Source organism: Strongyloides ratti (genome assembly GCF_001040885.1).
Source record: "Strongyloides ratti genome assembly S_ratti_ED321, chromosome : 2".
In the NCBI taxonomy this organism is placed as follows: Eukaryota; Metazoa; Nematoda; class Chromadorea; order Rhabditida; family Strongyloididae; genus Strongyloides; species Strongyloides ratti.
In genome coordinates this window covers 16,014,128-16,031,999 of record NC_037308.1, presented here as the reverse complement: position 1 = coordinate 16,031,999, position 17,872 = coordinate 16,014,128, and the positions used below count along the sequence as shown (strand labels likewise).

At 21.3% G+C, this 17,872-nt stretch overlaps 6 protein-coding genes across 6 annotated transcripts; 1 reads left to right on the top strand and 5 right to left on the bottom strand.

The window, feature by feature from the left end:
* Positions 1 to 580: 580 nt before the first annotated feature.
* Positions 581 to 1,574, bottom strand: SRAE_2000506300 (Citrate lyase subunit beta-like protein, mitochondrial; the record flags this gene model as incomplete). The annotated part of the gene is made up of 2 exons (XM_024644025.1): positions 581 to 1,123; positions 1,164 to 1,574. 2 exons carry the CDS (start codon positions 1,572 to 1,574, stop codon positions 581 to 583), a joined length of 954 nt encoding a protein of 317 aa, XP_024509628.1.
* Positions 1,575 to 6,671: 5,097 nt separating this feature from the next.
* On the top strand, positions 6,672 to 7,513 carry SRAE_2000506200 (7TM GPCR, serpentine receptor class r (Str) family-containing protein; the record flags this gene model as incomplete). The annotated part of the gene is made up of 2 exons (XM_024644024.1): positions 6,672 to 6,683; positions 6,725 to 7,513. The coding sequence occupies 2 exons, from the start codon at positions 6,672 to 6,674 to the stop codon at positions 7,511 to 7,513; spliced, it is 801 nt and encodes a 266-aa protein (XP_024509627.1).
* Positions 7,514 to 7,679: 166 nt separating this feature from the next.
* Positions 7,680 to 8,839, bottom strand: SRAE_2000506100 (Protein kinase domain and Serine/threonine-/dual specificity protein kinase, catalytic domain and Protein kinase-like domain-containing protein; the record flags this gene model as incomplete). Its single annotated transcript, XM_024644023.1, has 2 exons — positions 7,680 to 7,966; positions 8,014 to 8,839. The coding sequence occupies 2 exons, from the start codon at positions 8,837 to 8,839 to the stop codon at positions 7,680 to 7,682; spliced, it is 1,113 nt and encodes a 370-aa protein (XP_024509626.1).
* Positions 8,840 to 8,930: 91 nt separating this feature from the next.
* SRAE_2000506000 (Protocadherin-23) lies at positions 8,931 to 12,485 on the bottom strand (the record flags this gene model as incomplete). The annotated part of the gene is made up of 1 exon (XM_024644022.1): positions 8,931 to 12,485. The coding sequence occupies one exon, from the start codon at positions 12,483 to 12,485 to the stop codon at positions 8,931 to 8,933; it is 3,555 nt and encodes a 1,184-aa protein (XP_024509625.1).
* Positions 12,486 to 13,076: 591 nt separating this feature from the next.
* Positions 13,077 to 14,581, bottom strand: SRAE_2000505900 (Glycoside hydrolase, family 1 and Glycoside hydrolase, catalytic domain and Glycoside hydrolase, superfamily domain-containing protein; the record flags this gene model as incomplete). Its single annotated transcript, XM_024644021.1, has 2 exons — positions 13,077 to 14,392; positions 14,446 to 14,581. The coding sequence occupies 2 exons, from the start codon at positions 14,579 to 14,581 to the stop codon at positions 13,077 to 13,079; spliced, it is 1,452 nt and encodes a 483-aa protein (XP_024509624.1).
* Positions 14,582 to 15,587: 1,006 nt separating this feature from the next.
* SRAE_2000505800 (NAD-dependent protein deacetylase sirtuin-2) lies at positions 15,588 to 17,187 on the bottom strand (the record flags this gene model as incomplete). Its single annotated transcript, XM_024644020.1, has 3 exons — positions 15,588 to 16,417; positions 16,470 to 16,613; positions 17,016 to 17,187. The coding sequence occupies 3 exons, from the start codon at positions 17,185 to 17,187 to the stop codon at positions 15,588 to 15,590; spliced, it is 1,146 nt and encodes a 381-aa protein (XP_024509623.1).
* Between the last annotated feature and the right edge of the window lie 685 nt (positions 17,188 to 17,872).

Sequence of the window (17,872 nt, the reverse complement as noted above, 5' to 3'; positions counted from 1 at the left end):
TTTCAATATTTATTATCATTCATACTGTTACTATTATTTATGGAAACACATTAAAACTTTAAACTTTTGTTTATATCAATAATTAGAGTTGATTTATAGTATTCATAATATATATTACAATCTTTTAAAACAATTACAACTATCTTTTGTTTTTAAGTTATTTATAAGAAAGATTAAAACTAAACATATATAAAAATATCAAATTACAAAAATAATACTTTTATGCCTCTTAAACGTTACAGTATACCTTTTTTTTTGTCTATGAACAAATTTGATTTATTATAAATATCCATTGTCATATCATTAAAAATAATTATTTTGTCTCTGTTTTATTTTAATAACTTTTATTCTATTGTTTATATTTTAAAATTTATAATTTATTCAAATTAAAATATATCAATTTAAAAGAAGATATTTTAAGTACTAATAAACATATTTTAATTAATGATATACATCTAAAAGAGAATATCTTAATTTATATTAACAAAATATCATTTATTTGTTAATAAGAAATAGTAAATGAGATAAAATAATGAGAATATATTTATATTTTAAAATAGAAAAATCAAGAAAAAAAAAACTAATTTATTTCTTCAATTTTTCTTTTCATTTCAACAATATTTATTGCTTGTAATAATAATGGTTTATCTATCATTTGACCTCTAAAAATAAAAGCTCCTTTTCCATCTTTTTGATGTTTTTCAAATAAATCTATTAATTCCTCTGCCCATTTAATTTTATCAGCACTTGGATAAAAAGCATTTTGTGTTGTTTCAATTTGTCTTGGGTGTATTATTTGTTTTCCTGTAAATCCCCAACTAAATCCTTCAATTGATTGTTGTTTTAAATCATCTAGATTTTTGTAATCAATAAAAACAGAATCTATTGCTTGTAAATTGAAAGCCTTACAACAAGTTACAAAACGTTGTCTTGCATATAAAGTTTCAGTACCTATAGAAGAACGTGTTGCTCCAATATTTGCACAAAAATCATCTGAACCAAATACTACAGCATCTAATCGTGGAAATCCAGTATTTAAATGAAGATTTAAAGTGTTATTTAATATTCTTGGCATATCTAAAAGAGCCCTAGCAGATTCAATCCAAATAACTAATTTAATATTCTAAAAAAGTAAAACTAAAAAAACTTTTATACAAAGATACCTTGTTATTAATTCTTTCTTCACCATAAGTAGTTCTAAAAGCATCCGCAATATAAGCTAATTCTTCAACACTATCAATTTTAGGAATCATAAATGCTTGGGGAGTATGTTTAGCTTTAGATAACACTGATAAATCATCTTTTAACATACCAGAACTAGGTGAGTTAACACGAACACCTAATTCAAAACATTTATGAGTTTTAGTAGGTAAATCATTTAAATATTCTGCAACATTTTCTCGAGCTTGCTTTTTTGAAGACATTGCAACACCATCCTCTAATTCAAGAACCAAACAATCAACCTTGAAATTTGGAGCTTTGGCTAAAAATTTTTTATCATGTCCAGGAACAAAAAATAAGGCACGTCGTGGTACAAAATTTGAGATTGACTTTGCAATTTTTGTAAATTTCATTTTAGTAATTCTAAAAAATGTAAATTAAGAATTTCTCAAAAAAATTAAAGTAATTATATTTTTTTGTTTTCTTCAAAACATCTTGTATGGAAATATATTTGTAATATGTATTCTGTTATTAATAATATAAATGATAAATTTTTATATATAAAGTATCAAATTTAATTAATTAAATAAATTAATTTATAATTTTTATCATACATTTTTAATATTTATGATATTAAATTTTTTTTGTAACTAAGGGTTTACATTTTTTTAATTTTTAAAACTATTTTAAATAATATTTCGGCATAATTTTAGAGTCACTGACGTTCTAGAAATTATTTTTGAATATTTAAATAATATAATTATGTAATTTTATTTTAAATTACAATGTTGATTTAAAAAAAATTTTTATACTAAAATAATAAAGAAATAAAGAAAAATAAGCAATTTAAAAAAAACAACTTTTTTTTGAATTTGAATATGCCACTATAGTCATTCGATAGCCCTTGAAACGGGATGAATTTTGAATATAATCAACAATATTTGAAAATTAAAACTTCAGGAGTTTTAAGGAATCAAAGTTGAAAGGGGAAAATGTGGAATATTTTTTTTAAATCATGATTTTTATAATAATATTGTAAATTTAAAAAATAAATACTTTATTCTAGATCAATGTTTTAAGATAAATTCATTAAGCCAATTCACATTTTTATAGGACTTCTAAAAATGAAGTTATGATAAGAAACATGTATAAAAAAAAGTTATAACAATTTAGTGATAACTCAAATGAATGAGGTCACAGGTCCGTGAAATTTGATGCGCTGTGCTTCATTCGTGATTTTAGGTATACCTTACGTTAAAAAGATTTTAAAATTTTCAATCGTTCTTGAAATACTATGCTTGGTACTTTTTCGCGCGTAATCCATTGTCATCATTTTTTTATATCTCGAAAGTGGTTAAAGGTATAAAAATATTTTGAAGGTAGACCCCATTTGAAAACTTATTAGAAGACGATTTCAGAAAACTAATTGCGTTTATCTTGATTTTGAAGCAAGATATGACCAAGGACGGAAATTTTTCTAAAATATTCATTGTTTCCGACTTTTCAGTATCTCAGCAAATAATTGTCCTATGAAGATGGGACCTGTTTCATCCGATTTCTATTTAAAAGTAGGTCTAGAATATTTATTTTCATAGCTATAGCATTATTATTTTTAGAGATTCAGAAATTAGCTAAAAATATTCTAAATTTCTGACTTTACCTCTAAAAATGTGAACAAAAATAAACAACTTTTTTTTGAATTTGAATATGCTACTATAGTCATTCGATAGTCCTTGAGACGGGATGAATTTTGAATATAATCAACAATATGCTAAAATTGAAACTTCATGAGTTATAAGGATTCAAAGTTGAAAGGCGAAATTGTGGAATATTTTTTGTAAATTTCGATTTCTATGATAATATTGTAAATGTTAAAAATAAACAGTTGATTCTAGATCACTTTTTTACGAGAAATTCATTAAGCCTATTCACATCTTCATAGGACTTATAAAAATGAAGATATGATAAGAAATATGTTTAAAAAAAAGTTTTAAGATTTTAGTGATAACTCAAGTATATGAGGTCACAGTTCCATGAAATTGGATGCGCTGGGCTTCTTTCATAATTTAAATGATACCTTATGTTGAAAACTTTTTTAAATTTTCAACCGTTCTTGAAATACTATGTTTGGTACTTTTTCGCGCGTAATCCATTGTCACCATTTTTTTATATCTCGCAAGTACTTAAAGATATAAAAAAATTTTGAAGGTAGACCCTACTTGAAAACTCATTTGAAGTAAATTGCAGAAATCTGATTTCATTTATCTTCATTATGAAGCGAGATATGAACAAAGGCGAAAATTTTTCAAAAATATTCATTTTTTCCGACTTTTCAGTATTTCAAGAAATACTTATCTTATGAAGATGGGACTAGTTTCATTCCATTTCTATTCAAAAATTGGTCTAGTTAAGTTAATTTCATATCTATAACATTATTATTTTCAGAGATATGAAAATTGGCTAAAAATTTTCTAGATTATCGACTTTACCTCCAAAAATGTGAACAAAGAAAGGCAATTTTTTTGGAATTTGAATATGCTACTATACTCATTCGATAGCTCTTGAAACGGGATGAATTTTGAATATAATCAACAATATGTTAAAATTGAAATTTCATGAGTTATGGGGATTCAAAGTTGAGAGCGAAATTGGGGAATATTTTTTTGCAAAATTCGACTTCCATGATGCAATGAGATATTTTAAAAATAAACAGATGATTCTAGATCACTTTTGAACGACAAATTCATTAAACCTATTCATATCTTTATAGGACTTCTAAAAATAAAGATATGGTAAGAAATATGTTTGAAAAAGGTTTTAAGAATCTAGCGATAACTCAAGTTAATGATGTCACTGGTCCATGAAATTTGATGCGCTGTGCTTCTTTTGTAATTTAAGGTATACCCTACGTTGAAAAGTTTTTTAAATTTTCAGCCGTTTTTGAAATACTGTGCCTGGTACTTTTTCGCGCGTAATCTATTGTCACCATTTTTTTATATCTCGAAAGTGGTTTAAGGTATAAAAATATTTTGAAGGTAGACCCCATATGAAAACTCATTTGATATCAATTGCAAAAATCTGATTTCATTTATCATGATTTCGAAGTGAGATATGAACAAAGGCGAAAATTTTTCTAAAATATTCATTGTTCCCGACTTTTCAATATCTCAGCAAATAATTATCCTATAAAGATGGGACTAGTTTCATTCGATTTCTACTCAAAAGTAGACCTAGAATATTAATTTTCATAGCTATAACACTATTATTTTCAGAGATTCAGAAATTGGCAGAAAATTTTCTAGATTTCTAATTCTACCACTAAAATTGTGATAAAATTAAAACAATTTTTTTTAAAAAAAATTTTATTAAAAAATTTACTACTAATTTTCTTAGTTTTATTTTTATTTTTTTTATATGATTATTTTGGTTATTTATGCAAAAAAAATTTTTCTAAAACTTTTTTTAAACCTTTTTTTACTGTTTATCAACTATCAAATAACCTTATTTGAACAAAAAAATTATAAATTATTATATAGAATATTCAAGTTATTAAAAAATATTGAAAAAAAATATTTATTCAACTTGTGAAAAAAAATTTTTAAGTAATGTATGAATTAATTATTGGCATGTAACTATAGTCTTTGAAAAAAATTAATTTTTAACTATATTATTTGTATAAATTTTTTATTTCTTGCAAAAAATATTCTTTTACAAACAAATATTATATATTAGAAGTTTAAAAATTATTTTTTATGTTGAATATTATTTTCGTGAAATAAAACAATCATTGAAAATGTGAATATTTATTGTTTAAAAATCTTATTTAAAAGTAAATGGAAAAAATAATTTTTATTTTTTATAAAAAAAATATTAAACATTTTTAAAAAAACAAATAATTTTTAAGAAGTTTTTAATATACTTATCTGTAAAATATAATTCATTGAGATACTTATAAAGTGGAATTAAAATGACAGGTTAAAATTCTTTGTGTTAAAAAAATTTAAATAAAAATAAGATGTAATAAATTGTTTTTAAAAAGTACTCACATTTGGGAATTTTAATAACTTATACTTTTTAGTACTACATTAAATATAAAATTTTTATCTGAATATTGAAAGATAAAAAAACAAAAAATATGTTAGAAGTTTAGACATTGTACTATTTCAATGATATTTTATATAAGAAAAAAAAACATTCAACATGGTTTTTAATTTGCTATCAAAACAATCTGAAATACTTTATCATGAAATATGTGATATTGTTTAATAAAAAAGTATTAAATTTTTTTAGTAATTTATAGCGCTTATTTTATAAAAACGATACATATAAAAATATATTTGAAATACCTTAATTATTTATAATATATATTGTGACAATAATTTATTTTTTTTTATACTAAAATAATTGTTATAAATAAAAAAAGTTGTTATATTATATAAGTGCATCATTGTAATAAAAAAATATAATGAGAAAAAAATTTATTAATATTTTTTTAATTTTCTAAATTTTTAATTAAAAAATTTTCTTTCTATGTTTTCTTTAGAATACCAAATTTTCTTCAAATTTACATAATTTTTTAATGAAAAATATAAATTTATACATCTTGGTATTAATAAAATATCTTTTAATTTATTTGTTAAATACACAACGACAATTTATTTGCCATCATAAATTAAAATTCATTACTAGGAATTATTTTTATATTTAAAAATATACTTATATAAAAATAAGATTTCAATATGTTATAAAAATAATTAAAAATTTGTTACTTGCCAAAAGTATGACAAATTTTATAATTATTGTAATAGTTTTGTAATATTTTTTTTATCGAAATTTAGTTTTTTTTTCTAATTATTTTATTTACTTTTTAATTATAGTGCTAAATAAAGTTATAAAAATAATTTCTAATTACATTTTTTGTTTTTATTTTTGAATTTTTGATGTTTGTTCGAATAATCATATTTATTTATATATATATGTAATTTTATTATTATCCTTTTTAAATATTTTTTCTATATATTTAATATGTTATTTATTAAAATGATTATTATAATATTTTTATATTTTTATAAATAATCCTTTTTTTTTTCTTACCTTTTACTTTGCTATTTAAATATACTTTTAAATAAATTAATTATAAGCATAAGTTTATTTTAGGAAATATCTTTTTTATTATTAAAAATTTGGTATCAAAATGTTTTTTTTCTAAAATATAATAATAAAATAACATAAATATTTAATTTTAAATAAATATTTTAAATTATTAATTTTATTTTTTGCTAAAATATTTATAGAAAAGAATGTCTTTAACAAAAAATGAAGTTTCATTAAAGTTAAAATTGATATTTTTACATGAATATAATGATGTCATATTTGGTATATTAGGAATATTTTTGAATCTAATATTAATAATATTAATATTAAAAAAATCAAGAAAACATTTTGAGATGTATAAATATATTCTTTTCTATTCACGAATTCTTCATTTAATATTGTCATTTACAGTAATAATGAGTGGACAAGTAAGTTCATTAAAAAAATACTTTAATATGTTTTTTTTTAGTTTATAGAAACACTTTCAACAAATTTTTTTCTTATAGCTTCAGGTCCATTTAAATATTCTTCATCCAATATAATAACAATATTAATTCCACTACTTTTTTCAACGTCTCTTTATTTGGTGATAACATCAGTTCCAATATCTTTTGTTTATAGATATACAATTATTGTTGGTAATAAATTATGGACCATGAAAATATTTTATCTTGCAATATTAATAAACATTGTTATTGTTATGCCTATAAACGTTTTTGGTTATCAAGCTTTTGTAACAGAATCTCCAAAATATGATTCTAATCTTATTTTACTTGATAAAAGAATTTGGTTTAATAAAGAAATAAATAAATATAGATTATTTGTTATGGCAAATAAAAAAAATATATATTATAAATTAATGATAAGTTATATATTTATTGTAATTTGTGCTGTCTATATAGTAATTATATTTTCTTCTTATGCAGTTAAAAGAAAGTTAAAAAAAGCTAGTAGAATTAATACATGGAATAGAATACAAAAGTTAAATAATATTAATCATCAAATTAATAATATACTATTTATCCAGGCATTAATACCATTAATATTTATTTTAATACCATATTCTTTTTGGTTAATATGTATTATTTTAAAAGTTCGTTTTTTAAATATTTTTTCACCATTATTATGGATTCATATATCATGGATACCAACAGTTGAAGCTATTGCTACAATATTTCTTGTTAAAGAATTTAGGAAAGGAATAGCAAAATTTTGGAAAATAAATATTTACAGTGAAATTACTAGAATATCAAGATAAGAAGAAACTTAAAAATAAATTTGAAAAAAGTATTTTATTACATATTGATATTATTGACAAATTAGTGTTAATAAGTAATTAAAAAAAATTATATATTATATCAATTAATTTTTAATTAATTAAAAAAATTTACATTATTAATAATAAATTAATAAAAAAAATATAGTTATGTTAAACGAAGTGATTTATTGACTGATGATAAACCACTATCAGTTTCGAAATCTTTTGATTCAATTTCACTACCTTCTGTATTTGTAGATACCGTTTTTCCTTCCCTAAATGCTGGATTCCATTCAAATAATATTTTTAAATTTATTTTTTCTTCATTAGCTAAATTTGTTAATTTTTCTTCTAACCCAATATAATTACAATTTTTTTCAGTAAATTCTTTTGAATTAAAAAAATCAACTATGTTATTAAATGACTTAGGAATTTTACTTCCTTTTTTTTTACCTATAATAATTATTATTAATATATTAAAATTTTATGTTAAAACATACAAAATTCGGTAAAAAATTTTTCTTTCTCATTTAATACATATTTTTTATCAATACTTTTTCTCCAACTTAATGCTTGCATATCAAAAAATTCTGAAAACATAAATAACCATGATTCAATGTCATCTTTAGGATATTGTGGAGCTCTTTTATGGCAAGTTCTTGAGGCATACCTAACTGTTCCCATAAATATTCGATTTCCTTCTTTTGGAGCACAGGGAATAACTTTATTTTCATAACAACGTGATATTCCAAAATCATAAATATATATTTTTTCACAATTTTCATTTCTTCCAATAGCAAAATTTGAAGGTTTAACATCTCGATGAACATAACCACATGAATGTAAATTTGATAATGCTTTCATTGTTTCTATACCAAGTTTCATAACAGTAGAATGTAATAGTAATCCTTTATTTCCATATAAACGTCTTAAATCACTAAGATTTTTTCCAACAATTTTACAAACCATAAATAAATAACCATCATATGAACCACTATCATAACATTCAGTAAAATATTCTTTACATATTTTGTTACTTTGAAAAACATCTTTTAATATAAAAACTTCAAAAGGAATTTTTTCTTTTAATGGTCTTTGTATTGTAGATGCTATTTCTGTTTTTAAAGCATAACTTTTTTTATCAGAAAAACGGGTAACTTTATATACATCACCAAAGCCACCAGATCCTATACAACATATAACTCTATATTTATGATCTTTATTATCAATAATTGTTCCAGGTATCAATTGTTTTCGTATTATTTTTGTTGTTTTTGTTGAAATATTTTTATCATCATTATTAATATTATTATTTGAACCTGTCATAAAGTAAAAATTATATAATTTATCAAATAATCTAATTTTTTATATTAATAAAATTTAAATATTTTATTTTAATTATGTATATTATTTAATTTTAATCAATTTCTTCAATATATGGTATTTGTATATCATCATTCCTTTTTCCAACATTGATTTTTAATGTTTGTATTGAATAACTGTCATCTCCATATAATTGTGAAGTATGAAAAGTTGAAAGACTCTCTTTTCTCCCTAAATAATAAATTTCACCATACTTTGGTTTTGAAAGAGCAAAAATATTATTATTTTCTTTTGTCATAGCAACAATTTCTTCATCAATAAAATTTTGTTTCTGTAATAAAAAATTATTTCTGTCACGAAGCATTATATAAATAATACTTGAAATAATCAATAAAAGAGTTAACAAAAATATAATAATAATAATTTTTAATATTGATATATCTTCTTCGTTATTTATAAATTCAAATCTTTCAAAATTATCATTATTCTTTTCTAAATCATAAAATTCATCATTTCCAAATTTCATGACATCTTTTTTTAATTCCCTTATTACATCATCATTAAGTAACATTTCTTCTCCATCTCTAATAAAAACTACTTTTGCAATAGTTTTGTTATCAAAAAATATGTCTTCATTTTGATAATATCCATAACTTTGTAATAGAACATGTGTACTTTCAACTTTATCACCAAGTCTTTTGATTAATTGCATACTTTTTTTTAAATTTATTTCCATTGGTCCATTAAATAATATAATATTAGTTAAATATTCCTTTGAACATATCCATATTTTTAAATAACATTTAGATGTAAGTGAAGGTATTAATGTTGATATATCATTAGCTGTTACAGTAGCAGTTATGAAACCTCCGGAAAAATCATCAATATAATTATTTAAAATTATTTCACCATTTTTATTTATAAAAATATATGATGGAGCTTCTCTGGAGTGTCCCTTATAATGAAAACGTACATCATTAATTTCAAATTTTACATTATTAATTGTTCTTTCATTATCTAAATCATGAGTATGAAGTTGATAAATTTTTTCACCTGGATTCATATCTTTTCCAATAACAATTTCATAATTATCTATATCAAATATTGGTCCATTATCATTTATATCTTCAATATTTATTGTTATTATCATTTTGTCAAAAGAACTTTCTATATCTAACATTAGAAATTCATCATTTGTAGCAAAAATATTTAAAATATATTTATCAGTTTGTTCCTTATCTAATGGTTTTTGTAAATAAATTTCACCTGTACTTTGATTAATAAAAAATTTATCACTTCCAGAGGTAAGATGATAATATATCTGATCATTGACATCTTTATCAATTGCTTCTACTTTTGTAATAATTTCACCAACATAAAAATCTTCAGGTATTGTATATACAGAGGAATGTGTAATAAATTCTGGTGTATGATCATTTTTATCAACAACCTTAATCTGATAATAAGCTGTATTTTCTTTTTTCTCACTACTAATTTTAACTTTAAATTTATAGTTATCTTTTTTTTCATAATCAAGAAAATCTTTTAAAATTATACTACCATTATTATTATCAATCATAAAAGGTAAATCTGTTTCTTCATCATCAATTAATATATCATATTTTATTGGACAATTAATACCAGTAACACCTTTAACTGAACCAATAATTAAATTACCAAACATATTTTCATCAACATTAAATATTCTTTTGTCATTATCAATAAATATTGGATTACAAGTGATACTTTTAATAATATTAAGTAAAATAAATATTGAAATTTTGTGTAAACCATCTGAACATATAATTTGAAAATTTATATTATCAGTAGAAATATTAATAAATGATTCTCTTGTAATAATATTATAATGATCATCAATAAATAATTTACTTGTTATTATATTATCACCAATAAATGTGAAACGAAGAAAATCATTTTTATCTAGATCTGTAATATTAAGACGATCTAAAATTGTTCCTGGTTGAATGTTATCCATTAATATTATACTGATATTTAATCTATCTGTTATTGGAATATTATCATTGACATCTAAAACATGTATTCTAACTTCATTTGTTCCATAAAAAAATAAATAATCATTTTGTAATTCATAATCAAGTGATGATATTAAAATTAATTGATTATTATTATTTATTTTAAATTTAGATGAATCATCACCACTAAGATAATATTTACTATTTTCAAGATATCCAATTATATAACCTTCTTTGACATCTTCACGTACCATAAATTCATATCTTTTTGATAAATTTTTTTTCTTTTTTTTAACAATATTTACATTTAATCTTGTTTCAACTAAATTATTTGTATTTAAATCTTCAACTTCAATTAATAAATTTGTATCTTCTGTAGGTATATTTTCAGTTTTAATTACACCAGTACTTTTATTTATAATATATCCATTTCCTTCAATTATTTTAAAATCATAATTTGATGAAATATTATTTCCAATCAATTGTTCTAAACTTTTTGGTATTTGTTTTGGTTGTATTGTATAAACATACTCATCTTTTTTTATTCCTTCATCAATAAATATAGTATCAGGATGTTCTAATAATGTTAAATAATCATGTTTATTTTCATCATTATTATTTTTAAAAATTATAACTATATATAAATAATCTTTTGGTTCCATAACATGTGATAAATCTTTTACTGAAATTATTATTTCTACATTACTAATGTCTTCTTTTATCATTTCATTTAACAAAAGAGTATTATTTTCTATTTTAAATTTATTTATTTCTTTTTCAATATTAGATATTACTTCATTTCTTAATTTATTTAATATTTTTATACTTTCAATATTATAAATTAATTCTTCGGTAGCATCTTCATCAGTGGCATTAAATTTTTTTAATAAAACATTATCTTCATGACGATCAATTATAATAAGAGATACCTTATCATTATCACTAAATTTAGGTGATTTTGAGTAAAGACCTTGAAAATTAATATTAACAGGAACAAAGCTAACATATTCATGATATTCTTCATTTCTTGCCATAACCATAATTTTTATCTTTTCATTTTCAATTATTGGTTTACCAATATAACTTAAATTACCTGTTTCTCTATCAATCATCATACGATCACTTGACCCTTCAATTATTTCATAAATAAATTTATTTTTTGATGGTATAACTTCAATTTTTCCAATATCTATTATTCCTGGAGAAATTGTAAAATTGTATTCATTTAATTTAAATTTTGGTATTTTATTGACATTATTTTTACCCTCAGGATGTACAACTATTTCAACTATACATGTTATTTGATTATCATTTTTATCATTTCCAAAAACAGAAATATTAAATTTTTCTCCAACATTTTGTATAGTTAAAAATTCTTCATTTTCAATAGAAAGAATACCATTTTTAGGATTTATCATAAAATCTGAATTATCATCTTCTAATGAAAATATTGTATTACTACTATTAATAATAGAAACTTTAACAGGTTTTATAAATATTTTATTTTTTTCTTCTATTTCACCTTTATATAAATTTTCACCACATTTTATATTTTTTTCTTCATTATTATCATCTATAATAATTGTATATATTCTTATTTCAAAGATATTTTTATTAAAAACACTAATAATATTATTTTTTTTTCCATTTATCATTAATAATTGTTCATTATTAATTAAAAAACTTTGATTATTTGTTCCATATATAATACAATCTTTATTATTAAAAAAATTTATATCCTTATCTATTAAAATTTCTTTGTTATAAAAATTTTTTTCAAAGGGCAAATTGAGTTTAATTCTTTTCAATTTTTTATCAATTTCTATAAAGTAATAATTATTAAAATTTTATTATAAATAAGTTATTAAACTTACCATTACTATATATAGATGATATAAATAATAAAATAACTATTAAAAAACAAAAAAATTTCTTAAAATTTAGATTCATTATAAAAATAACAATAACAAAAAATATACTAGACCTACAATTTTTTATTTCATAATATTTTATTTTTTATCATTACCTCCTACCATTTTTAATGGTGACCTTAATATTAAAAAAAAAAAACAAATTAATTTATTATTTTCTATCTTCTAAAAGAACGACCTTCTTTAAATTTTGTTTTAACATGTAAATCATTTATTTATCTTGTTAAATTAATATATATATAGGTAAATGTATGTGTTTACTAAAAATATACTACAAATAAAGTTATTGAATTACTTTTATATTATATTTTAATTTTATAAAATATGTCCATTATTTTTTATTATATTTCTATAATAAGAAACTATATTTCTTGGTTTTCTTATTTTATTTTCACTTTCAAAATCTACTTCATATAAACCAAATTTTTGATTATATCCCCAATTCCATTCAAATCCATCTAATAAACTTCTAAAACAATATCCAATAATATTATAGTTATTTTCAATAGCATCATTAATAATTTCTAAATGTTCTTTCATATACCTATTTTTGGTAATAAATTTATTTTCATAAATTCCATTTCCTGTTATTAATATTGGTATATTTTTATAATATTTTTTAATATATTTTAAGGTATATTTTAATCCCCCATTCCAATAATTGAATTCATCCTCAATAGATTTATTTTTTAGTATTATACTATCTATTTCTAATGCTAGTTGATTATATACTCTTTCTATATTATTCCATTTTATAATATCATTATTATTTATATCTGATATTTTATTATTTGTACCATAATAATTTATTCCTATAAAGTCACTTGAATTTCTTAATTCTTTTATTTCATCTATATTAAATAGTCTTAAACGGGGTAAACTTCTTTTTTCATTATTTGTTTTTTTTTGAAATAATTCTAATACTTCATTAGGATAATTACCATTTTTACCAAATATAGGATTTCCTAATAAACCAAATGATAGATGAAAAATCATATCTGAACGATTTATATCAATATCTGTTAATGGAAATATTGGAAATGAAGTAAAAGATATTCCTATCATTCCATTATTATATTTTTCTTTATATAATTTTCCTACTTTTCCATGGCATTTTAATATATTATAAAATCCATTATATATACTTGTATTACCTAATTGTTCATATCCACCTGGTGCCCATTTTTCTATCGTTCCTCCATATCCATTCATTATCATACTATAGGGATCTTCTATTGTAATCCAATATTTTACTTTATCATTATATCTATCAAATAATAAAATAGCATATTCATAAAAATAATCTTGTATTTTATCATTCATCCATCCACCCATATCTTCTAATACAAGAGGAATATCATAATATACCATTGTAACAATAGGTTCAACATTAATATTTAATAAACCATTTATTAATTTATCATAATACTCAATACCTTTTTTATTTATAAATAAACTATCACCTTGAGGTAAAATACGACTCCATGATATTGAAAATTTATAATGTGTAACATTTAAACTTTTTATTAATAATAAATCATTTTCTAAATTATTATAACAATCACAACTTATATTACCATTTTCATTCATAAATTTATTACTATAATAATCCCAATTTGACATTCCTTTTCCTAAAAAAAAAACAAATATTTTATTATAATAATATAACATAATTTAGACATACCATCCGCCAAATATCCTCCTTCAATAGAATAAGCTGCTGACGTCACTCCCCATATAAAATTTTTCTTGAATGATAAACATACTTCTACATAATAAAAATATATTAATAAAATTACAATTACTACTCTTTGAATCATACTAATTTTTCTAACATAACAAATTTCTTTATATTTAAGTATTCTTTATTTCTAGTCTTTCAAATAAATATACCTATTTTATTCTTTTTTCTATTATACCTCCCACATAAAAAAAAAAGATTACCGGTAACTTAATCTTTTAACAGATAAGTATTTTTAATACATTATTTACAGGTAGAAAGTTTTACAAAAAAAAAGAAAAATTTAACTTTAGTAATAAGACATTTGATAAATCTATTCAAATGACATTTATCATATTTAATACAAAAAAAAAATAAGTTATTGTCATAGTTATAGATATTTTGAGGCATAAAATTAATATTATATAAATATTTTTTTATTTTAAAATGTTTTTAAAAACATTAATTAATAATTCTTAAAATTGTTAAAATATTTAAAAACTAGTACATTTTTAATAAATAGTAACTTTATTAGACAATTTTATAAAATTTCAATAAGAATTTTTTTTTTTTAAATTGGAAACTTATTATTTGATTTGATTAGCATATAAGAAAAAATTCTAGTTTCATTAAATGTTAAATTAAAGTTACTATATTATATTTTATTTATTAAAATAAATAATTTACAATAACAATAAATACAATTTCCTTGAGATCATCAATAATTATTACAAGTTTTTTTTTTTAAATATTAAAAATAATATCATTTATTATTGAAATTGTGAACAATAATTTAACTATAATTATTATAATGTTCCTAAATATTTTATATTTAAAATAAAAAAAACAAACAAACTTAGTACTATAACCATTTATTAATAAAACTATTAATTTATAATAATAAAAAAATGGTAGAAATATAATAAAAAATATTTTGAAAATTTTATAATATATACAACAAATACAAAACAAGTTTTTTTAAGTGTGATTATAATATCACTAAAGGAAATCTTAATATATATTTAATAATGCCTTCTGAAAGATAGATTTTATTTTCTTACAATGGTCTTTTTACAGATAAAAATTATCTTCATAAATCATTCTTTCTATTTCGTTGATGGACCCGCAACTGAATCTCCAGTTCCCGAATCATATGTATTCAGATCTTTCTGACATTGTCCTTTTTTTTCTAATTTCAAATGTTCTCTATGAATTAGTTCTTTTAACTCCTCATCCCAACCAAGGAGACGGGCTAACTCCATAACACCATCATCACAGGCCCCTGGCCAAAAAACATCACGAATATTATCTGGTTCACCATACATTAAACTAGGAGCAAAAGGATTTCTTTTCTTTCCAACAGCAGTCATGTTTATTAAAAGCCTTGGAACTTCGGGCCTCACTTCATGGACAATTGAAGCAAATGGGTGAACTACTAAAGATGTTCCCATAATAATAAGTAAATCACAAGCCGGAATATCATGAATAGCTCCTAAAAAAAAGCTTGTAGGTAGATTTTCTCCAAAGAATACAATATCCGGTTTAACAACACCATTACAATTTTCTTCCTCACAAAATGGAACTAATTTATTTTTATCTGCTAAATGAGCCTGAAGCCAATCATAACTATATTTTTTCTTACAAAGTCTACAAGTAGATGTAATATGATTACCATGAGCAAATACAACTTTTTGTGATGGTATATTTGCTATTCTTTCTAAAGAATCAATGTTTTGTGTAAAACATCGTTTAAGTAAGCCTTTCTCATCAACAAGCTTAATAAAATAATGACAAGTCGTTGGTTTAACTCCAGTAGGAAAAAGTTCTTTAGCTAATGTATAGAATGGCCTTGGATCTTCATCAAAAAATTGGAGATCAAATATATCTTGAGGATCATCCAAATCATACTTCCCGAGATTGTCATACAAACCGGTTCCTAAGAAAATATAAATTTATAAATAATCTTTTTTTATAATGATAAATCATACCTGGTGTTCTAAAGTCTGGAATCCCTGCAGAAGTTGAAATACCAGCTCCAACCATAAAGCATATCTTAGGACTTTCTTCTTTTATATATTTTGCTATTCCTTCAAGAGTAAAATTTGACAATTTTACTTGTGGTGGGGGTAATTCTGAAAATCATTTTATAAATTTTTTGCCAATATATAAAAAAAACATAATACTTAGAAATTTTTGCTCAAGGTACTCGAAAAACTAAAGGAATGCTACTCACCAGTTGGTAATGACTTTTCAAAACTTCTAGCAAAACTATTATATAAATCTGGTAGCGAAGTCTCACCCCTTTTGGATGACATATTCTCGAAAAAATTATAAAAATTTTTTTGAAAAAAATTTCTGACGAATGACAACATTCCAATTGTTTCAATTATTCATTCTACTCAGAAAAATTTTGGAATATAGGAAATAGTGATTTTTACAAAAAAAAAAAAAAAACTAATAAATGTTACTGTCGTGCATCAAAAATATACAACATATAATAGAAGGAATTTTTTTTTAAACTTTTTATTACTTACCATCGATTTCAATATCCCCATTGTCAAAAACTTCTGAAATAAAATCTGCATATATCTGAGGAATCTCATTATCTTCCTCATCTACATCATGAGTTGATGGATTGGCAATATGTTGGCTCTCCAATGTAACGGTTGGATCGTCAACCAAGTGCACGTCATCTGAGGCATTCATTGTCAGGTCTGAGAAATTTGAACAAAGAATATATCTAAAATAAAATGCCGTCGAAGTGTGTATATGAGCCAATGACACCAATAAGCAATAACGATTTTCCAATGTGACGATCAATAAAGGTAGGTGCTATCGTGTCAAGACCTTATCTCTTTAGTTACAACTTCGTTCTGGTATAAGTATTCTATTACAAGATGTGGTAATTTTTGTTTTTCTAATGATGATGCTTTTTAACATTTAATTGACATATTAGTAAAAGAATCAATTTGATAAAAAAAAAGGAAAATGATAAGTTATGTAAATATTCTAAATAATTTTATAAATAAAAGAATTTTTTTTTTGACACATATTAAAATAATATTTTTTTTAGATATTATTACAAAGAAAAACATTTGTTAAAAATTTTACAAAAAAAATATAAAAATATTTTAATTATACATTAAATAAAATATCAAAGATTTTACATAATCAACTTTAAACTTATCTTTTTTTAAATTTGTTAAAAAAAATAAAAACGAGATAAAGTTATTTTTGAAATATTAAAATAATTCACCAACTAATATAAAAAATTTTTATTTTAAAATATTGTTAACTTTTAAAAACTTTGTATATACGTAAAAATTATACGCTTGATATTTGAAAATTTTATTTAAAATTTTAATTATGACAAATTTAAATATTTATCACA